General features: G+C 40.0%; 2 protein-coding genes across 8 annotated transcripts in view; one reads left to right on the top strand and one right to left on the bottom strand.

Moving 5' to 3' along the window:
- ttc13 (tetratricopeptide repeat domain 13) overlaps positions 1-8,516 on the top strand; it is a 69,758-nt gene extending 61,242 nt beyond the window's left edge. For 6 of the 7 annotated variants that reach the window (XM_041212956.1, XM_041212965.1, XM_041213004.1 and 3 more), the window contains 2 exons: positions 3,086-3,165; positions 6,933-8,516. In XM_041212956.1, coding sequence (XP_041068890.1) covers positions 3,086-3,165; positions 6,933-7,047 — 195 coding nt within the window. In that variant the 3' untranslated portion in view covers positions 7,048-8,516. Of the gene's footprint in view, positions 1-3,085; positions 3,166-4,069; positions 4,194-6,932 lie in introns of those variants that run through there. The other variant, XM_041212975.1, reaches the window with a different exon arrangement.
- Positions 8,517-10,799: 2,283 nt separating this feature from the next.
- Positions 10,800-23,533, bottom strand: c2h1orf198 (chromosome 2 C1orf198 homolog). Its single transcript, XM_041183040.1, has 4 exons — positions 23,129-23,533; positions 17,534-17,584; positions 13,889-14,485; positions 10,800-12,333 (listed from the first exon to the last, which is right to left on the bottom strand). Exons 1-4 carry the CDS (start codon positions 23,462-23,464, stop codon positions 12,277-12,279), a joined length of 1,041 nt encoding a protein of 346 aa, XP_041038974.1. The 5' UTR covers positions 23,465-23,533; the 3' UTR covers positions 10,800-12,276.

Below are 23,533 nucleotides of genomic sequence, written 5' to 3' on the forward strand. Positions count from 1 at the left end.
GACTAATGGAGTTCCGCAGGGGTCAGTGTTGGGACCATAACTTTTCACTTTATACATTAATGATCTAAATGAAGGAACTGAGGGCATCCTGGCTAAGTTTGCAGATGATACAAAGATAGGTGGAGGGACAGGTAGTATTGAGGAGGCGGGGAGGCTGCAGAAGGATTTGGACAGGTTAGGAGAATGGGCAAAAAAGTGGCAGATGGAATACAACGTAGGGAAGTGTGAGGTCATGCACTTTGGTAGGAAGAATAGAGGCATAGACTATTTTCTAAATGGGTAGAGAATTCAGAAATCTGGAGTGCAAAGGGACTTGGGAGTCCTAGTCCAGGATTCTCTTAAGGTTAACTTGCAGGTTGAGTCGGTAGTTAGGAAGGCAAATGCAATGTTGGCATTCATTTCGAGAGGCCTTGAATATAAAAGCAGGGATGTGCTGCTGAGGCTTTATAAGGCTCTGGTCAGACCACATTTAGAATATTGTGAGCAATTTTGGGCCCCGTATCTCAGGAAGGATGTGCTGGCCCTGGAGAGGGTCCAGAGGAGGTTCATGAGAATGATCCCAGGAATGAAAGGCTTAACATATGAGGAACATATGAGGACTCTGGGTCTATACTTGATGGAGTTTAGAAGGATGAGGGGGGATCCGATTGAAACTTACGGAATACTGAAAAGCCTGGATAGAGTGGACATGGGGAAGATGTTTCCATTAGTAGGAGAGACTAGGACCCGAGGGCTCAGCCTCAGAGTAAAGGGAAGACCTTTTAGAACAAAGATGAGGAGAAACTTCTTTAGCCAGAGAGTGGTGAATGTATGGAATTCATTGCCACAGAAGGCTGTGGAGGCTAAGTCATTGAGTGTATTTAAGACCGAGATAGATAGGTTCTTGATTGGTGTGGGGATCAAAGATTACGGGGAGAATGGGGTTGAGAAACTTATCAGTCATGATTGAATGGTGGGGCAGACTCGATGGGCCGAATGGCCTAATTTCTGCTCCTATGTCTTATGGCCTTCTTTTGCTTTGTGTCCTCAGTCTATTTGAAATGTTTTTTAGTCTCACTGGAGGTAATGGGGAGATAAGGTGAATAAACATTATTCCCTTTTTGCATAACGTGAAGACTCAAGAGTCTGAAAAGCCAAACTATTGAAAGTGACTAGGTGATAATTCAACATTAATATAAAAAACAAAAACTGCAGATGGACTCCATCCCATTCTCTCAGTTCCTTCGCCTCCGTCACATCTGTTCTGATGATGCTACCTTCAAAAACAGTTCCTCTGACATGTCCTCCTTCTTCCTTAACCGAGGTTTTCCACCCACGGTGGTTGACAGGGCCCTCAACCGTGTCCGGCCCATCTCCCACGCATCCGCCCTCACGCCTTCTCCTCCCTCCCAGAAACATGATAGGGTCCCCCTTGTCCTCACTTATCACCCCACCAGCCTCCGCATTCAAAGGATCATCCTCTGCCACTTCCGCCAACTCCAGCATGATGCCACCACCAAACACATCTTCCCTTCACCCCCCCCCTGTCGACATTCCGTAGGGATCGTTCCCTCCGGGACACCCTGGTCCACTCCTCCATCACCCCCTACTCCTCAATCCCCACCTATGGCACCTCCCCATGCCCACGCAAAAGATGTAACACCTGCCCCTTCACTTCCTCTCTCCTCACAGTCCAAGGGCCCAAACACTCCTTTCAAGTGAAGCAGCATTTCACTTGCATTTCCCCCAACTTAGTCTATTGTATTCGTTGCTCCCAATGCAGTCTCCTCTACATTGGAGAGACCAAACGTAAACTGGGCGACCGCTTTGCAGAACACCTGCGGTCTGTCCGCAAGAATGACCCAAACCTCCCTGTCGCTTGCCATTTTAACACTCCACCCTGCTCTCTTGCCCACATGTCTGTCCTTGGCCTGCTGCATTGTTCCAGTGAAGCCCAACACAAACTGGAGGAACAGCACCTCATCTTCTGACTAGGCACTTTACAGCCTTCCGGATTGAATACTGAATTCAACAACTTTAGGTCTTGAGCTCCCTCCTCCATCCTCACCCCCTTTCTGTTTCTTCCCCCTTCCTTTTGTATTTTTTCCAATAATTTATATAGATTTTTCTCTTCCCACCTATTTCCATTATTTTTAAATCTTTTATGCCCCCCCACTAGACCTATACCTTGAGTGCCCTACCATCCATTCTTAATTAGCACATTCGTTTAGATAATATCACCAACTTCAACACCTCTGTGTTCTTTTGTTCCTTTGTGACATCTTTTGATTATCTGCTCCTATCACTGCTTGCTTGTCCCTACAACAACACCCCCTCCCTCCACTACTCTCCCCCACCCCACCTTAAACCAGCTTATATTTCACCCCTCTCATTGTAAAGAAAAATCAGTTCTGTTGAAGGGTCATGAGGACTCGAAACGTCAACTCTTTTCTTCGCCGATGCTGCCAGACCTGCTGAGTTTTTCCAGGTAATTTTGTTTTTGTTTTTGATAATTCAACATTGTTGTTTGCAAATGAGCCATGCAACAAGCACCACAACATTCTGAACTGTCTCTATATAATTGTGAATTCAGACTCATGCTACCTCAATGTTGAGTAGATTGTGGTTAGTTTTAGCTCATGATGTCAATATTTTGCTTTTTACAAACATGTTTTTAAAAAGTGTATGAGGCAATTAAACACAAAGCTGTTGAAGCAAGTTTATCCATTGTTTTGACCTCATGGACTGCTTCGGTGGGTAACTTGGAAATTTAAGTGCCAAATATCAATTTGCAGTCAGTGTCCATTTGTGTATTTATCTCCAGCTGCAGATATTGACTGACCTAAATTTTCTATTGTAGGATTTGTCCAAGAGTGAGTACTAGCACTAAGAACAGCCCTTTCATAAACTTGACAAAATTCAAATTGTGACAAATAGAGAAGAAAATCACAACTTTACTTCCATGAGCTTCGTGAGGTGCATTGCTTGGGTTCAATGGCTGCTTGGCCACAGATTGGACACCCATGTATTAATCTGTTGACTTTTGTTGAAATGCGTTCTTTGTCGTTTTGGATGAGTATTTTAATCACTCTTTCATTATTTTCAGTTAGTAGATTTTGAAGCTATGACAACACCAAGTCCAGAGGCTTTCAGTAAAATAGGAAAAAGCTGGATGAATTTGAAAAGGTAAGAAATTTAGGAACAATTTGATAATGCTTTGAGTCTTGAGTTTAATGACAGTGGGTTCCATGAAAATTGATCAGTTTTTTGCACCTTATTCAAAGGCTTGCAGCATTTGCAACCTTTTATTCCTTTGACGCATGATAAAACATATATAGTTTCTTAATTAAAACTATAGCTCTGGTACAGAAACATCTGCAGTTGTCACCTTGGCCTGTGGCAGCAGACGGTTGTGGGTTCAGCATCAGTTCATACTGACCTCAGTTTACTAAAAACTGAATTTGGATTTGATATCCCAAATCGGGCACCAGATTTTTTTTTTTAACTTGGCTAGAGCTTTTTGGCACATGGCTGATTTATACCATCATACCATAAATGGCACTTAATGATAACATAAAGTGCACATTTAGAGGAATATGCCAAGCATATCTTGATGGCATAGCGCAGTAACAAGGCGTCCCTTTCTGATCCTGGCTGAGCTGACTAGAAGAATGAGATTACGTCATTGAGAGGAAAAATCTCGTCATGCGGATTGGTATTCGTTGAAACACAACATTCCTAAGCCTAACAAGGAGGACCAACACTAAAATAGCACAATCAAGTTTTAAATTCAGCATTTTTTGTTTTGATATGTTTGTACTTCACAAGATGCTTTGTGTGTATGCTGAATGACTTTAGTAACCATCTCATTAACATTTATGTTTTTACGTGGAATTAGGTTTGAATGTTGCAAGCAGTAGCACATGACTATGTTCCACACTGCTCCTGTTAATATGTTTCGTTACTATGTTTCATTTAGTCCTTTATTTAATTGAAGGCAATAATTCTAACGCAACAGCAAAATGTTTATTATAAGGTCATTTCCAATGTTAAAATGTGACATCTGCCCTCTGTGTTTGTGTTGTTTCAGCATGGAAACTACCAAATGGAGACCATTGGTTAAAATTGCTTCCCTGATGTATGAAGGAATTGATTGCAATCCTTGTACCATTAAATACTGCAAATACCAAAGGAAATGAATCATTGACTCATTCCAACAACTTATTTTTACATACCATCTTTAATCTAATAAGATGTCCCATGGCATTTCACAGGAGCTTTATAAAACGTACGAACATACAAATTAGGAGCAGTAGTAGGCCACTCGGCCCCTCAAGCCTGCTCCGCCATTCTATAAGATCATGGCTGATCTGATTGTAACCTCAACCCCACATTCCTGCCTACACCCAATAACCTTTCACCCCCTTGTTAATCAAGAATCTATCTAGCTCTGCCTTAAAAATATTCAGAGATTCTGCTTCCACCGCCTTTTGAGGAAGAGCGTTCTAAAGACTCAATGACACTCTGAGAGAGAAAATTTCTCCTCATCTCTGTCTTAAATGAGCAACCTCTTATTTTTAAACAGTGACCCCTCGTTCTAGATTCTCCCACAAGATGAAACATCCTCTCCACATTCACCCTGTCAAGACCCCTCAGGATCTTAAAGCTTTCAGTCAACTTGCCTCTTACTCTTCTAAACTCCAGTGGATACAAGCCTAACCTGTCCAACCTTTCCTCATAAAACAACCTGCCCATTCCTGGTATTAGTCTAGTAAACCTTCTCTGAACTGCTTCCACCGCATTTACATCTTTCCTTAAATAAGGAAACAAGTACTGTGCACAATATTCCAGATGTGCTCTCACCAGTGCCCTGTACAACTGAAGCATAACCTCCCTACTTTTGTAATCAATTCCCCTCACAATAAATGGTAACATTCTATTAGCTTTCCTAATTACATGCTGTACCTGCGTACTGGCCATTTGTGATTCATGCACTCGGGCATCCAGATCCCTCTGAATCGCAGAACTTCGCAAACTCTCACCATTTAGATAATAAGCTTTTTTATTCTTCCTGCCAAAATAGACAATTTCACATTTGCCCACATTATACTCCATTTGCCAGATCTTTGCCCACTCACTTAACCTATCTATGTCCCTTTGTAGCCACCTTATGTCCTCTTCACAATTTACTTCCCTATCTATCTGTGTCATCAGCAAATTTAGCAACCATTCCTTCGGTCCCTTCATCCAAGTCATTTATACAAGTTGTGAAAAGTTGAGGCCCCAGCACTGATCCCTGTGGCACACCACTCATTACACCCTGCCAACCAGAGAAAGATCCCCATTTATGCTAACTCTCTGCTTCCTGTTAGCTAGCCAATCTTCCATCCATGCCAATATGTTACTCCCTACACCATAAGCTTTTATTTTCTGCAGTAACCTTTGATGTGGCACTTAATCAAATGCCTTCTGGAAATAAAACAAAATGTGACACTGAGTCACTTGAGGTATTATGTCAGATGACTAAAAGATTGGTCAAAGAGGATAGGCTTTAAGGAGTGGTTTAAAGAAGGAAGGTGAAGTAGAGGGGTGTGAGGAGATTCTGGAGAGAAGGGAATGGATTTGATAGCCAGTGAATGAAGTTTAGAGTGGGGACTGAAAACAGTGTCTTTAGTCTTCCCGATATTTAATTAAGAAAATTTCTCCTCACCCAATATTTGATGTTGGGTAAGCAGTTTGATAGTTTAACAACAGTAGAGGAGCTGAGAGGTGGTAGTGAATTAAAACTGAGTGTCATCAGTGTTCACATGAAAACTTGATACCATGCTTTTGGATGATGACATGGAGGGGCAGCAAGTAGACGAAAAATAGGTGGGGGTCAAGGATAGATCCTTGGGGGTCATCAGAGGTAAGGATGCAGGAAGAGAAGACATTGTAAGTGATTCTCTGGCTCTGATTAGGTAGATAAAAATGCAGGCAGGTGAGAGCAGTCCCACTCACCTGGACCACAGTGATGAGATATTGGAGGAGGATGTAATGGACAGCCGTGTCAAAGGCTGTAGACAATTTGAGAAGGATGAAGAGGGATAGTTTACCTTCGTTAGAATCGCATAGGATGTTATTTGTGACTTTGATAAGAACTGTTTCAGTATTGCAGCAGGGTGGAAGCCTGATTGGATGGATTGAAAGATGGGCATGGATTTGTGAGGTGAAAGCATATTCAAGGACTTTGGAGAGAAATGGAAGGTTGGAGATGGGGCAATAGTTTGCAAAGACAGTGGGGTGAAGTGTTGAAGTTTTAAAGAGAGGATGATGATGGCAGATTTAAAGAAGAGTGTCAACACCTGACTAGAGACAGGTGTTTATAATATCAGCTAACATGGGGACCAGAAGGGGAAGCTGGATCAACAGTTTAGTGGAAATAGGGTTAAAGGAGCTGGAGCTGGGCCTCCTGGAAAATATGAGTTCGGAGAGGGTTTGAGGGGAGATGAGAGAAACTGGAAAAAGCTGCGAGTTCAGGACTAGGCCAGGGGAGATTTTTAGATGAAGTTTGGCCTGGTAGGCAAGTGGAAGAGGGATGCAGAAGTGGCCGCTGATTGGATGGTCTTTATCTTTGTGACAAAGAAGTCCATGAGCTCCTGACACTTATTGTCGTTGAGGATATGGAGAGGAGTTTAAGATGATGATCTGTAGAGAAAAAATAAGTTGGGGGGTTATTTTTGCATTCCAGGATGCAGTTTCAGCAGACGAGAGCAGATCCCAATTGTGCTTTAGCGTTTTCGGGTCGTGGATGGTTAAACCAGTTGTCCGCAATAACCTTTCAAGTTTTTAGGTTTATGATTCAGTGGTACTGTTTTTTCCATAAAAAGTGACATTCTAAACTTTGAAGCATTTTTAAAAATTCATGAAATGACTGGTGTAGTATATAATAGTTATTTATTTCAACCCTTTAGCCTACCAGCATCATACTCCAGTCTTCCAGCTGTATTGGAGACTTTTCCAACAAAAAGAACAATGATAGAAGTGCTTAATACAGACTCCTCTTCTCATTGTCCCAAAAACTCATAGGAGCTCCTGAAGACTGAACAAAGTACAGCTTTCTTTGCTTCATATTAAGTTATTTTTATAATAAAAATGTAAAGGAATGAGATCCTTTTGATTTTTGGTACTTTTTGATATTGCTTAATTTAATATATGGAAGAAAAACTTTAACCTCTTCATTGGATTTCTTCATGATATAAGGAATGGGTATTGCTTATTTCTTATTAGGATATTGAAAGGTATTGTACTTAAAGAACGGGTTGATAATTTGTAAACAGACTACTACCTGACTACGTTATGCAAGTAATTTTATCAATGATCAAAGTGCTGACAGCAATTTATTTTCAGATCAGGTCTTTATAAACATCGATATTGGTTGACTAATTCCTGCACCAACATTGCAGGGCTGTCAAATATGTTTTCTACATGTACCTCTTCAGACTCTGCTCGTCCGCATAAAACAATTTTCAGTAACACCTGTACATTTCAGAAGCTCTACATTTTAGTTGGAGTTTTTCCTGGTTTGGTTTACTGTTTTTTGGTGGATTTTCTTCCAAAGGCCATCATGAATTGGAGGAGCATTGTGCAATTGTTGGATCTGTGACTTGAATTACTATGAATTTATACACTTTGGGAGCTCTAAACTAAAGCAGTTTGGCCAATAAGGGCTCAAGAGCTGTATAAGAAACCTCAACAGAATTTCAAAGCTATCACTGCTATGGGGCATCCTAATCTGAAAAGAGATTCACTGTCATCCCCATAAACTCAAAGAAAAATTCAGTTTGGGTCACAAAAACATCTCTCGCCTTATGTGATATAGAGAAACAGACAAAAGCCAACTCTTGTAGCACACATCCATCTCGCTCTGGTGCTATAACCTCCATGGCCTCTATTAGACTTTTATATTTCAAAAGTTATGCAGACCAGTGGGCTTTAACACAGATTTCTGCTTGCAGTTTTTTGTGTGAATGGGAACTGGAAACTGGGACATGTTCACATGGGTAAGTGCAATGGCATCGCTCATATGGGAAGTTTACAGCTAAATAACTGTTATAAGATACTGAACCAATGTGTATTTTTTTAAACTAAAAAATAACTTATTTTGCTGAAAAGCCAAATTGGTTGACGTTAATTTTGTTGCCAGTAGTTTTTGCTGTGTTTTGTCTCAAAATAATTGCTCAGAGAGCTGTACTTTACCCCCTAAAATAAAGTGAACATGTTTCATATGGTCCAACCATCTTCCAGAACATCTAACCTTCCATTGATTCAACTTTATATTTGGTTCTTTTCACAATGCCACTGAGATTCAGTTTTAAATTTGCACTATATTTTTCAAACTGTTTTTTTGCAGAAACTCCTATTTACAAACATGCTTTTCTTCTACATTATGGTAGAACATTCAGTGGCATTTTGTATGTGTTTTGTTTACTTAAAATTAATGTTCATAATACATTTTGTAAAGGAAATTAATTGTCTAATTAAAAGTGCTGATCAATCTTGAGTTGCCTATTATATATTCTCAAACAAAGCTGTGGAAGTGGTAGCTGGTTGCATGTTTGTCAAATACAGTCAGCTACTTTTAAGAGCAAGTACTATTTCCGTAAGGGGAAAAAACTTGCTCTAAGATTTCACATTTCTATTACAGCTCACCTATTAACACGCTTCTTGCAAAAGAATGTTTTGTTGCAATCATCTTGTGCTGAAGGTCTTCTTTCAAGACATTACTTCCATTTCAGAAAAGCTCTAGGTTTTCAGCATCTATTAAACTATTAGTGGAGATGTTCCCTGTATAAGGTAATTTGCTCCCTAGCAAGAAGAGTGGATCTGTGGCCCAAGAGTGATTAGGGTATGTCAACTCTGAAATTTGATTGTTATATGTTTTTTTTTTGTTTTGCCTGTCATCTTGCTAAACCACTGAGATTTCAAGATGATTACAGAACAGATGCAGCTGAGGAAGGTCATTTAGTAATCTCCTCCTAGATCCCCTTTCTCCACCACTACTGCATGCAACTGTTAAATAATTAACTCCCTGCAAGGCAGTGGAGGCAAAGTGTTCAAACTTTTGGTTGCCACAGTGTTGAATGGATAGATGAATCTGGCTCCCTAATTCTGTTAGTCATATTAAAATCTAGAGGTACTGGAGAGGATGCAGGAAGGATTTACAAATATGATACTGGAACTGAGGTTCTCTCAGGAATAGAACAAGCTGGATTTTTTTTCTCTTGAAAAGAGAAGGTTGAGGAGTGACCTAATATCAAAACCTTTAACTTTAGACAGTGTTTCTAGTTTTGCTCTTCCCCACAAGTCGAGGCCAAAAATATAGGATAATCACCAGGGAATTCATCCTTTAGCTAGATAGCGGTGAGAACATGGTGAATATTATTGTTTAAGGGGAACCTAGAAAGTGGGAGATCTCATTGGGAAGCCCCCATCATTGTTTTATATGCATTGGTCAGAATGTGTAATTTTCACCTTTAACATAATTCTTATTAATGCCAGTCTTCCAGCCTGGCTCAGCAGTCAAAATTACTCCCACCCCAAGACTATTGATAAATACCTGTTAGCCTGTCGGTATTTGGTCAGCATCTCTCACTCATGTTTGGAAGTCCTTGCTCTAGGCCACTCTGCAGAGGTTATCTAGTACAGCCCTTCTCAGAATGTGAACGCAGGCAGATAAAGATAGAGACCCACCCACACACACTGGCTGTCTTAAATCCAGAGATTTTTGACTCAGAATGGGAAGGATAGATGTAGCTGAGGTGTAGAATGCCTGGTGATTAACGAGCTGCAGTCAGTGGGGATTTGAGGGTAGTAACCATTCACACTTAACTAATGGCTTTGGTATACTGAAAGCTGGTCCCAGTGTAGTCACAATGGGCAAACAGGGAAGGTCAAAATTCCACAGTACTGACTCTACTTTTATTTTTAGCTCCAGAACCTTTTTACACAGTGATGTCTTAGAACTCATTAGCCACAAGGGTGGTAGATGCACAAATAATCAATTAATTCAAAAGGAAATAAACTTGCAGGGCTACAGGCCAGGTGTGCTCTTCAGGGAACTGATGAAATTGATGGTCTTCAATGCCATAAATAACTACTCAAAGCACACGGAGGAGGAAATAGAAGTTTAGTTAAGATGAGAAAGCATAAACACCAGCATACTGTATGGGCTGAATTGCCTCTTCCTGTACTGCATATGCTATGTAATCACACAGGTAGCCTTTGCATAGTCACTGCCTACAGAGTCACATGCAGTCACTGGATAAAGAGCCATTTCCAAGTCCCTTATGGTGGAGAAAGGCAGGTAAAGTGCAGACTTAACATTGTTCTCACTGAGACTAAGGCGGCGGCTGAGATTTTTGATTCAAGATGGTATCATGCAAATTAGAGTGCCATATTGAATTTGTGACCTTAACTTTGCTGCTAAGCTAAAGTTGTCAAAGGGAGCCTGTTATAGAGTACCATAGTGAGGTAGTGAAGGGTTTGCATGTACGGTATGGTACCTTTCATGTATGGTGCTAACCTTCTTGGCATGAAACCAAGTGTCGGTCTGTTCAGTTTTTGCAAGGCATTAGCTCTGCTCAAGGCCATCACCAAGGAGGTTTCAGGAACCAGCCAACTTGTATCTTGATTTCACCTCAAGTGTGGAGCAGAACAAAGGCTGTATTGCAGGTTGTTGAAGTTCAGCAGGTAGGGTACAGCAGGTTCAAACCTGCAATAGTGGGTAGAGTGCTGAATTGAAAATGTATGCAGTTCATTAGAATAAAACACAAGATAACTGGGTATTTCAAAAATTTATCAGCACTTAATACATTTCAGTAAAAACATTAAGCCATTTGATAGCTACACTTTTATACACGTTGGCACAGCTGATTGGATAGGCAATATTATAGAAAAGGCCTGTGGAAGACAAGAATCCTCTACGATGCAAGACAGACATATCAACAGCATTTACAACCTAAATGTCAGGACAAGTAAGCTCTCTACTTGAATATGATGTATTAGTTACACTCAACAGCCTCAACATTTTAAATTATCTTAATCACTATTTATAATTGAGGTTAATTGTTGTCACACACATGAAAGTATTTAAAGTGGCTAGCTGTTGTCTGAATCTGCAGTTCTACTGAACACTTTTATAATTCCAGCAGATGTAATGCAGAAATAACAAGCAAAATTTTCTTAAGGATTTTATTGCTTTAGAGTAGATTTAAGTGCTTGTGGCATTCATTAATATGTCCCCAAGCAAGATGATTCAAGAACGTTTTCTTCCTAAGCTAAGGAATTTACTTTATATTCATTTCAAAAGTTAAAACAACTCTGGAATGTTACTTTGTAATACATACGGTCTTTTATGCAATGAATCCCCCTTGCTGTTATAAAGTGATTTTCAACTTGAGTTTTCACTCATTTACATTGGATGAACTAACATGTTACTTTCTGTAAAATGTCATTGTAGCCAATGTTTGAATAGTCAGTCTAAGTGGGGCTATTTCACTTTGTTTTCACAGCAAATTTTACATGAAAATGTAGTTCTGATCACCTGACCTTCAGTACAGTCGTTCCTTGTACATGCAACTTGCCACTAATTCACTTCTTAGCACCATGGATACTTTTCCTTACTTTGGAATCCTCTAAGACAACTGATATTTAGAATTTATTTTTACATAATGTGTGCATGCATAAATATAAAAACTGATCTTGAGCAACCTTGTATTCATCAATTTGGAAGATAGCAACTTTACACCTGCTGGGTTTTACTTGCCCTTAGCTTCTGTACTTGCATATTCAACACTGTATGGTATCAAGATTTTCCACTTATTTTCCTTCCCTTCCTCTGCTGATCTTTGCTTTATAAAGTTACAGTTCTTCAAATATTGATCAAGAGAACCAATCCTATCTCCACTGGATGTCCATGGAATGATGAGCAGAAGCAGGAATCCTGGCTTGAAATATACACTTGAATCTCACCGTGGAGCATTTTAAAGGGTAAATTAACTCAATTCAATGTTTGCATACCCAGTTAATAATTTCAAGGGATTCATTTTCACATACAGAAAACAAATTTAAACATAACATATATACTACTAACTGCAATGTTATCTTAATTGGTTGACTAGAAGAATAACTGCTGAGGATTCAGTTGAGTAATATTTTCACTTTCATCCACCTCTACTCCAGAACTTTTAACAAATGTTACTTTCATAATAATTGGCCAAAAAGTGGGTTTTTGGGTTGTGAAGGAAGCAGGAGAAATTACCAATTATCCAGGAAATCAAATCCAGTCTTTAGAATAGAACTACTCGTATTAATCTGTAGAGGAAAAGACAATATGAATTAAAAGTTTTAACAGTTCTGACTTTGGGGTCATCACCCTTCCCACAAAGGATGTATCTTTAAATATCTTACATCACTATATTTTAAGTTGCACCTTTTATCAGACTTTACATTTACCTTGGCTAGGCTTGGAATGAAAATATTTTAATTCATAACAGCCTGCAAATGCAGCAAACCATCTGTTTATAATTCTGTGCAAATACGCTCCCAAACAGACTAGGTCAAGAGATTTCAGGCCCACCTTTTGTGAAGAATAGATAAATCAAGGGGTCCATATAAAATCCTTAAAAATGGTGTCTACAAAACTAACATTCAAAAATGTGAAAGTTACATACCGGAACATGCCTCAGCAGAAGTTTCACCAGGTCAGATACTTTCTTAAATGGACAGCATTATCTGGTTAGCTAAAAACAAAAAACTGCGGATGCTGGAAATCCAAAACAAAAACAGAATTACCTGGAAAAACTCAGCAGGTCTGGCAGCATCGGCGAAGAAGAAAAGAGTTGATGTTTCGAGTCCTCATGACCTCATAAGTTCTGTGAAAGGGTCATGAGGACTCGAAACGCCAACTCTTTTCTTCTTCGCCGATGCTGCCAGACCTGCTGAGTTTTTCCAGGTAATTCTATTTTTGTTATCTGGTTAGCTGTTTTGTAAGTCAATTTACCAGCTTCAACACAGAGTACAATGACATCACATCAACTATGAAATCTATTGAGCTACAATTCCTTTGTTCTCATTTTATAATCACCATCCAGGGTGGAAAAGGATTATTTGCAAAACTCCCTGCAGAGCTGATGTCAACTGCAACAATAATTTGTGTTTATATAACAATTTTAACATTAAAAACTTCAAGGGGTTGGAAATTAGTAACAGAACAACATTAAGCCATGGAGCAGTGTTAGAAAGGATGACAAAACATTTGGCCAAATGGGTTTCCCGAAGGTTTTTAAAAGATGGAACGGGAAGTAGAAACGTGAAGAGGTAAATGTAAACTATTAAAAGAAGCTGGGCAGTGCATAAAAAAGACTGAAGGTTTAGAGAAGGGACCCAAGGTTGGGGAAGGTCAGATAAGCTGTTCCACTACCCCGGAGGGTTCTAAAGACAAGTATTTTAATTTTCTTTAAACAATGCATTGAATTTAAGAATTTTTCTAAATTTAAACGCTGCAGATGTGCAAGGAGTCCCTTCCCTATCTATATATATTTTACATATTTTCACTTGCGTTTAATATTTTTCTTCTTTTATGGCCACAAATTTTCATTAATGTCCATTCACCTTCTAAACCTGGAAGAAAATGTGATTCAAGACAGAGCCTAAACGTTATCTATCAGTATTTGAATTGGCTGTGGGGGGAGAGGAGTGGGGGTGGAAAGAGTTGCATTGTTATGCTGCATCATTTTCAATTACTTAAAAATAACAAAATATTGCCATTCAATTTGACATTCTTCACAGATGCACAAATAATATTACCATTATACTCAAAAACTCTGTGGCCCATATTATATATATTTATATTCACATTAAACCTTACCTGTGAGAAAAAGGGTGCATCAGATGCACAGGAATCATCTCGTTCTTCATCTTCAGATTCCTTTGAAACAAGCTTTTTATCTGGAGATTTCTCAGGATGGCCACGAGTGAAAACATCATCAAGTACGCTTACTGAAGGCTGGCTTGTTCGAGGCCTGTCCAAATCAATAAACACAGATGAGACACTGGTGTTAATTATTCGTTCCTGCTTCTTCATCCAAGGTTTCTCAGATTTATTTTCATCTTTCTCCTTTGACAGTGATTCTTGTCTCAAGTAGGAGGGAAGTGGCTTTTCTCCTTTCTCCATTGACTTGATCTGACTTGGGGTTACACACTGGTAATCAGACTGTTCACCCTCCAGCCTGGATCTTTCAGTACTCAGTTTCCAGAAGGACGACGACTCTTCCTTTCTGGCTTGTGCAAGACCATCCATGCTTGGTGTCTTTCCATTTTGTGATGGTTTGATTGGCTGCCCTCCCTGGGATGCTTTAAGTTGGTGATTTCCTTGGGATGTCTTGACTGGCTGGCGTTGTTCACTTTGGGCAGAAACCCCTTGTTCAGAAGCAGCCGTGGAGGCAAAGTTGAATTCCATCTGACTCTGTAATTGATAAATTATTTTAACTTAAAAAAGATAAGGTGAGTCTAAGGGGAAGTACATCTTAAGTTTAAAGTTAACAGTAAAGTAATGAATTTTTTTTTGCTTTTTTTTCAATATAAGATTTTTCTGTAGTGGCTGCATGGAGAAGATTGGAGCTTGTGACCACTGACGGACTGAACAGGAGCCCAGTCCACAGGGAACATACTATAGACTAGGTACTCTGCATTCCAAGCCTTTAGTGTGCAGTGTGCTTTTTCAGGATGTGTCTCGAGTTAATTCAAAGCCTCAACCTCCATTTTGTTTTCTATACAGCCAATTTGGGATCAAGGGGTGCTTCTCTGATGAGTTCACCAGAGTGATTGGCAAGGTTGAAGGATGGTCCAAAAAAATTGTCAACATTCTGGTAAGTATATTAATTTTCTTTAAAATGGAGAATTACTTTGAATCAGCATACTCTCCCCATTATAACCTGTGTATAAATCTTTCCAATACAGTTATAAAAATACATAACCATATTCTGATTAAAAATGGAATGTATTTGGCGAACTGCAGTTCGAAGTAGTCATACGAAGCTGAAACTAAAATGTAACTACAACCCTAATGAACTCAATCTCAAAATAAACTGAAGTTAGTAACAAAAGTTACAGAATACAAGCTCATTCTGCCTGACATGTTTATGTTACCTACCTTGGATTCTCAACAAGGGTCCACAGGAAGGTTTCAAGGGGTCTGCCAAAATAATTACATAATACAGAGCCTGTTTTTTTTTTAATTCTTTCATGGGGTGTGGGTGTCACTGCATTTGTTGCCCATCCCTAATTACCCTTGAAGGTGATAAGGAGCCACCTTCTTCAACTGCTGCAATCCATCTGGTGCAGATACTCCCACCGTGCTGCAAGGAAGGGAGTTCTAAGATTTTGATCCAAGTACAATTAAGGAATAGTGATACAGTTCCAAGTTAGGATGGTGTGTGGCTTACAGGTGGTAGTGTTCCCATGAATCTGCTGCCTGTGTCCTTCATGGTGCTGTCGAAGGAACCTCGAGTGCAGTGCATTGCTGCTGCCACTGAGAGTCGGTGGTATAGGGAGTGAATGTTTAAGTTGGTGGATGGGGTGCTGATTAAGTGGACTGCTGTGTTCTGAATGATGTCGAGTTTCAAGTGTTGTTGCAGCCACACTCATCCAGGCAAGGTGAGAGTATTCCATCACACTCCTGCCTTGTGCCTTGTAGATGGAGGACAGGCTTTGGGGAGTCAGTTGAGTTACTCGCCACAGAATTCTCAGCCTCTGATCTGCTCGTTACAAAGTATTTATATGGCTAGTCCACTTCAGTTTCTGGTTCACAATATTGTGTGGCACAAATGTTACTTGCCACTCATCAGCCCAAGCCTCAATATAGTCCAGGTTTTGTTGCATATAGACATGGACTGCTTCAGTACCTGAGGAGTCGTGAATGGTGAACATTGTGCAATCATCAGTGAACATCCCCACTTCTGACATTATGATGAAGAGAAAGTCATTGATGAAGCAGCTGAAGATGGTTGGGCCTAGGACATTACCCTGAATACCTCCTGCAGCAATGTCCTGGGATTGAGCTGATTGACCTCCAAAAACCACAAACATCTTTTGTGCTAGGTATGACTCCAACCAGTGGAGAGTTTCTCCCCCTCCAGCCGCCCCAATTCCCATTGACTAGTTTTGCAAGGGCTCCTTGATGCCAAACTTGGTCAAATGCTGCCTTGATATCAAGGGCAGTCACTCTCACTTCACCTTGAGTTTACTCTTTTTGTCCATGTTTGGATCAATGCTTTAATGAGATCAGGAGCTGAGTGACCCTGACGGAACCCAAACTGAGCATCGGAGAGCAGGTTATTGCTGTGCAACTGCCACATGATAACAGTATCGATGACTCAATCATCATCAGTGATAGAAGTATGTTGCCTGAAGGGGCAGTTATTGGCCAGATTGGATTTGTTCTGCTTTTTGGGAAAAGGACATACCTGGGCAATTTTCCACATCGTCAGATAGATGCCATGTTGCAGCTGCCATACACATAAAAATGTAATAATGACCAGATAATCTGTTTTTGTGATGTTAATTGTGGCATAAATATTAGCCAAGACATCAGAAAGAACTCCCTTGCTCTTCTTTGAAATAGCCCCATGGGATTTTTTACACTTAACTGCAAGGACAGACTCTGTTTAATGTCTCACCCGAAGGATGGCTCCAACTGTGTAGCACTCCCTTGGTACTGCACTGGAGTGTCAGCCTTGATTTTTGTGTTCAGGTTCTGTAGTGGGTCTTAACTCCACAACCTTGAGACTCAGAGGCACGTGTGCTATGAACTGAACTGACACTTTACATCAATGAAAACAAGTACCGAGCCAAAACGAACACTGACCAAGACTGGCATATGCGTGCTTGTCGAAGATAATTGTTGCTCAGCACCGGAACAGGTTTCATGTTAAACAAGTAAAACAATAAATATTGATGTTTAGTTGTACAATTATCTTTAACACAGAAAACATACATGTGTTGTTACATTGAATTCTTATAACACGGGAAGGGGAGGGGGGGGGGATGGGGTCTCAGAAGCAAAAAGCTTGGGAACCCAGATCAACCTCATGTCTAAACAGGAGTGCCACAAGACTTGATGCCATTGCATCACCTTTGCTGTGACAAGGCACGAACAATCGGCAATTTGAAACAACATCATTAATAATTATGATCTCAGGATAAGGTACACTGATATCACAAGTTATTAGTTTGACTAATTAATTTCACAAATAAGGGGGTTTTCCTGGTGCACCTCAAATATACAGATTTCATGTACTTTACTTTTTACTATTTGATGATATCCAGAAGTTCCTCCACTAAAAAAAGACAAAAGTAAAAGTTCAAATTGTCCTTGCGTGCAGTGAAGATACACTGTATGCAAAAGTGATTTCATATTTTTCAGCACAGGATTTTGTTTTTACATGTTACATTTTATATAAGAAAACAAGTGACCAATCTTTACTATGTCAAAGAGGGACTTTGTATGATTTACCTTCGTTTCCCAGGAGAATGGAGCTGAGTGTTCATCTTGCCATGTAATATCCTAAAATGGTAAAACAAAGTGCTTTACAACCATTTAAACATTTTTGAAGCATAGTCACTGTTGTAACATAGGAAATGCAGCAACCAATTTGCACATCCTAAAGTCCCAAACAGAAATAAGATAATGACCAGATAATTGACAGTAATATTGGCCAAGGCACCAGGAAAAGGTTCCCTGCTCTTCTTTGAATTGTTTCACGAATCTTTTGGGAATGCATAGGCCATCAATTTAACCACGCGAACACCTCAAAGTGCAGCAATCCCTCAATACTGCACCAAAAGTGTCAGTCTAGATTATATACTCAAATCTCTGGATTGGGGCTTAAGTCTCCAAACCTCCTGACTCCTGCTCACTGAATCATGGCTAACACCAAGTATGGTCTGAAGTAAGCACAAAAACTCCTGCTGCTCATCCAATTTTTTTTTTCTTGTTTTGCCTTTTTCCTTCACTTTCTTTAAAACTCATTTTACCACATTTAAAATCAACCTCAACCATCGTATTAAACTTTATTTTAAAATATAAAGTAAGTGTTTCCTTGTAATATTGCAATGGTTGGGTTAAAATCCTACTAGCCTTTGAATTCACATAGGGTCTTTGAAGGACCAAAGAGATAATTTGTACACAATTCCATCTGAATTCAGAGTTGAATTTTCAGTTGTTGTTAGCTCTCAAAGAGAGAGACCATCAGTTTATACCTCAGCACCTTTATGTTAAAAATGCTTAACATAATGGCCTTCAAGAAAAAAATGACTGAATAAACGGGAAAGATGCCATATCTCAAACATTCTCACAATCCTACTTCACTGTTCTGCTGCCTGCCAGACAAGGCCCAATAGAGCTCCATCATTCCTACTTAACTTACCATCAGAAACCATTAGTAAGAACGTACGAAGAAAAAACAGCAAAGGATTCTGTACTTTCTGTTTGATCATTTCATATCCAGTGCAAGTTTCCTGATGTATATTTTTGCCACTATCATGATAGATAAATATGGCCAATGTACAATGCGCACAAAATGTTAAACAAACTGCAGATCAATTCTCAGTAAACATTCAGCATATTATTCCTCTGCCAGTGAAATATGATGACACTTCAATGACATGGTGTGCACCAACTGTTGTTTACTTGGACAGTATCTGCCAGTAGAAAAAAATGGTGACAAACTTGGAGCTAAAACAGATTATACACAAAGCAACAATTAATAACAAGAAGCAATTCCAAAGCTCTAATCAAACACCAGATAACAGCTCAAGTAGCAGTCATAAATCAATATATGGCACCAACTGGATTAACTGACAACTACTTTATAATCACTTAAATGACAGCTATTATTATTGTAAATAAGGCATAGTGGTATTGTCGCTGGATTACTAATCCAGAGACCCAGGGTAATGCTCTGGGGGACCCAGGTTTGAATCCCACCACAGCAGATGGTGGAATCTTAACTTAAAAAATCTGGAATTAAAAGTCTAATGATGATGATGAAACCACTGTCAATTGTCGTAAAAATGCATCTGGTTCACAATGTCCTTTAGGGAAGAAAATCTGCCGTCCTTGCCTGGTCTGGCCTACCTGTGACTTCAGACCTAAAGCAATGTGGTTGACTCTTAAACGTGCTGTGAAATGGCCTAGCCCACCATGTGGACTGTAGCAGCTCACCACCATCTTCTCAAGGGCAACTGGGGATGGGCATTAAATGCTGGTCTAGCCAGCAATACCCACACCACAATATGAATATATAAAAAAAAATTAAAGCTCAATTGCAGATGAAGATGTCTCCAATACAAAAATTACTCGTGCTTAAGAGCTGTCTAAGTTACTATCCTGAGCTACCGAACACAAAACCAAAATCAAAAACAATAGCAAGACATATATACAAGATAACATTAACATTAGTGCGCGTTGTATGACAATCATTGAAATGAGTTTTCTTGTGGTTTATGAATTTCATCTGCAGTCACTAATTAGTTTTATCCTTGTTACTGTTACCATGTAATATATATATTATATATGAGAGAGAGAAACTGGTTTACATTTAAAATAGGATTAAGTGATGGAAATGAATAAATATCTCAAGTACTAAAATTACACACAAGACATATATGAAGCAAAAGTAAATACGGAATTAAACATATGTGCTTATTGAAACCACCTCTCCCCTAGTGAATAAAAGCACCACTCAATATAGTACTAAAGCATACAGCATGGAAGGTACCAGATTTAATTGCTGCTCTGTGCTGATCTCAGCTGGATGCAGCAGCAGGTATTACAAATTACATGAAAAATAAAGGTGAGAATCAGGAATTGCAACCTGAACTCTTGATAGCGCCTGCTGGTAACATGCATAAATCAACACAGAGCGAGAGCTGCCTATGCTCCCTAATTCTCCCTGTTGCCACCTTTTCTTCCTTAAGCACCTCAGAAGTACTTCATTGGCTGGAAAGGACTTTGGGATATCCTGAAGTCATGGAAGTCTTTCTTTAAGCCCTTGTTTCATTCTGGTGAATCTGCACTGTACCATTCTAAGGCCAATATACCCTGGGGTCTAAAGCTGCATACAGTTCTCCATATGGGATCTGACCAAGGCTCTATACAACTGAAATAAGAGTTCCTCAATTTTGGTATTGAGACAAGGACCAACATTCCACTAAGCCTTTTTAATTACTTTTTGTACCTCAATGCTAACTTTTATCGATCTGAGTACATGATTACCCACACCCTCCTCCATAGCTCAGAGACTTTCACCATTAAGAATTTTTCAACTTTCCAAAGTGGATGATCTTAATTTCCCACACTGAACTCCATCTGCTATAGTTTTGCCCACTCAATCAATCTTATGTCCATTTATATCTCCCTGCTTCCATCCGTGTAGCTTACTGTGCCTCCTAATTTAGTCTCATCTGCAAACTTGGATATAATTCTTTAATCTTTCATCCAAGCAATTACCATGTGAAACCACCTCTCAGTACAGATTCCTGTGGAATACCACTTACCCCTGCATTTCAGCAAGCCTTTTCTTTTAACCTGAAGCTCTTTCTTATTTCCGTTTGTTGACCATTGTTGCTTACCTACACGGATTTTAGGGACATGATGCACAGATTTTGCACTGTACCAAACATTTCTTTGAATACTTCATACTGTTGTTTGTAGGTTTACCAATTAACAGTTCAGCCCAGTTTACTGGAGTTAAATCATTTTTCATCTGTTCAAAGTTTGCCTACATAAATTTAAAACCTTGGTTTGTGACTCTTATTTCATTCATAATATCAAATTCAATCACATTACAGAAATAATTGCAAGATGTTCATTTGTTGTAAGATAGTTAACTTATTTTGGTTTATTACCCATACTGTACAACCTGTTCACCTATCAAGTTTAAAACATACTTTTCCAGAAAACAACCCTGACTACAATCGAGAAACATTACCTTTACTACTCGGGCTGTTTGGTTTCCCACAACCTGTGAAAATTAAAATCTCCCAATATAACCCTTTGCTTCCCTGACCTCATTATCAAGAAGCTATGAGCAATTTATACCAGAGGTTTTGCATCCTTTGTATTTCCAGAACTCTGCCTGTGGCGTATCCACTGCTGGATCACCCTTACTGAAATTCTTTTCTCTTTATTGCAGTAATTGTCTTTATCAACATTGAATCACGGAATGGTTACTGCACAGGAGGAGGCCATTCTTCCCGATGTGTCCACGTCAGCTCTCGCAAGAACTCATCTAATCCCACTCCTCCGCCTTGTTCCCATTGCCCTGCAAATTTTTACTACTCCCACCCTCTCCTTTTCCCATCCTTTCCAGAAATTCAAAAGCCTGGAATATTTACTTTATTACATTTCTTACAATCATGCTCAGGTTACATCATACTCTTTAAATTGAATCTGTGCTTTGAACTCCATTGTTTTTCATACTTTGCGCATTTGTGTGCCAGAACTCTTATCTGGGTAACTCTCCCCACCATGCCCACATGTCCAGCTGATCTTTTTCTATCTTTTTTTTGACAGTGTTGATTTTCCCCTTTCACCTGACTAACTAGTTTAAACATTTTATTGCTGTTTACCCCTTCCACAAGCAATGGTGTCACTCTATTTTAGGGTGAAGACTCTTCTGTCAGTACAGCCTGAAAAGTGGTCCCAGTGTCCAAGAAATCTGAAACTCTCCCTTCTACACCATCATTCCAGGCAAACACTGACAACTGCAATCTCTCTCTCCTGTCTGGCTCAGTATGCATCCTAGAGATTATTACCCAGAAAGCCCTACTCTTTAATCTATAATTTAACTCCTTTGTGGCACCTTGAATCCAGTCCTATCTTTGTCATTGGTCCCCCCATGTGAACCACACACTCTGGCTGCTTGCTGTCCTATTCCAGGATCATTTGCATTTACTCAATGGCATCCCAAACCCTAGTATCTGGGAAGCAACATACCATTCGGAACTCAGTTTCTTTTGTAAACACGATCCAAACTACTCCCAAACATCACTCGCCTATTCTTACTACCACATTGTTTCCCCCATGGGTAACCACTTGCTCCCCAGTGCCTTGCACTTTGTTTATTAATCTCCATCATCCTTTATATCCAGCCTACCTTATGTACTGAAAGCATTTACAGTGAGGCATAAACCCACAACTTTCTGAATCAAGAAATGCTGGCACTTGAAAGGTAGACAAGTCAAGATATTTTAATCAATGGCAAATTCTGCAGATGCTTAGCCCCCTCGAGTCTGTTCCACCAGATCATGGCTGATTATGACCCATATTATACCTGATTTTGCCCCATATCCCTTGGCACCTTTGGTTAGCAAAAATCAATCGCATGTTTAAAATTTACAATTGATCTAGCATCAATTGCCATTTGCGAAAGTTCCAAACTCCCACCACCTTTGTATATACAAGTGTTTCCTAATTTAACTCTTAAGGTCAATTCTTGGATCACGTCTCCTTCATCCTGGAAAGGACGTTTCAATATTAACTGTTGCCCCTTCCACAGATGCTGCCAGGTCTGCTGCAGAGTATTTCCGATCATTTTCTGTTCTTTTTTTAATTCCAACTTTGTTTGGTAAAAAGTTTTAAAACTGCAATAATGACTAAAATCGTAAGTGGCACAGTTATGTTGGTGATTCCCTACACATCTTGGCTATCTTGCATGTCTATTTCTTGAAACAAAAAAAAAGCTTTGTTCGAAGAAACACTTTAAGGGAGGCAAGAGACTTGGAGGAAAATAAGAGAAAAACCACACAGAGGTTTAATTGTAACAGATCCAGGACACATTCCTGACATATTGCGGACTGGGGCATGATTAAAGGCGGATTAACCCTCAAGTGGGCAAACTACAAGGATATCCTTACACTTTTTCATATTAAAATCGCGACTTTTTTTTTGGGGTGCCACTGCAAAGTTTGAAAGGGCTTTTGTCAGTCTCATTTCTGGGCCCAATTTCCTTTGCCACTGGACACAATTTTTTTTAAAATCGCGGTTAGAAAGCACAGGAAAAATAGCAGCGTCCGCGCCCACCCCGCCCCACTTCACCTCCCTCACCTCCTCTCCGAAGTGTACAACCTTCTGGCCGGTCTGGAGCTGCAGCCTGGGGTAACAGACCGTCTCCTCTCTCTGGCTGCGGTGCAGGTTGTACCGGCTGCGGATCTGGGGATCTACTAGCCAGTTGTCAATGATCTCCTCCTGCTGCCTGGGCTCCAGCCTTTCCCAGCGCGGCCCGTACTTCTCGCGGATTTTCTGCCTCTCCAGCATGATCCGCCGGGCCATGGGGCTGATGGAGGAAAAGTACTCGAACTTCTTCTGCTCCAGCCCGGCGGCGCCGGCGGCAACCATCGCCTCGCCAACTTCGCAACTCATCACCACCGCCACAGACGCCATGGATGCGAATGGAGGCAACCTCTGGCAGCGCGAGCCTCCCTCAGGCGTCACTCATTGGCCACCGGGAGC

The sequence above is a fragment of the Carcharodon carcharias genome, chromosome 2 (assembly GCF_017639515.1).
Source record: "Carcharodon carcharias isolate sCarCar2 chromosome 2, sCarCar2.pri, whole genome shotgun sequence".
Lineage (NCBI taxonomy): Eukaryota > Metazoa > Chordata > Chondrichthyes > Lamniformes > Lamnidae > Carcharodon > Carcharodon carcharias.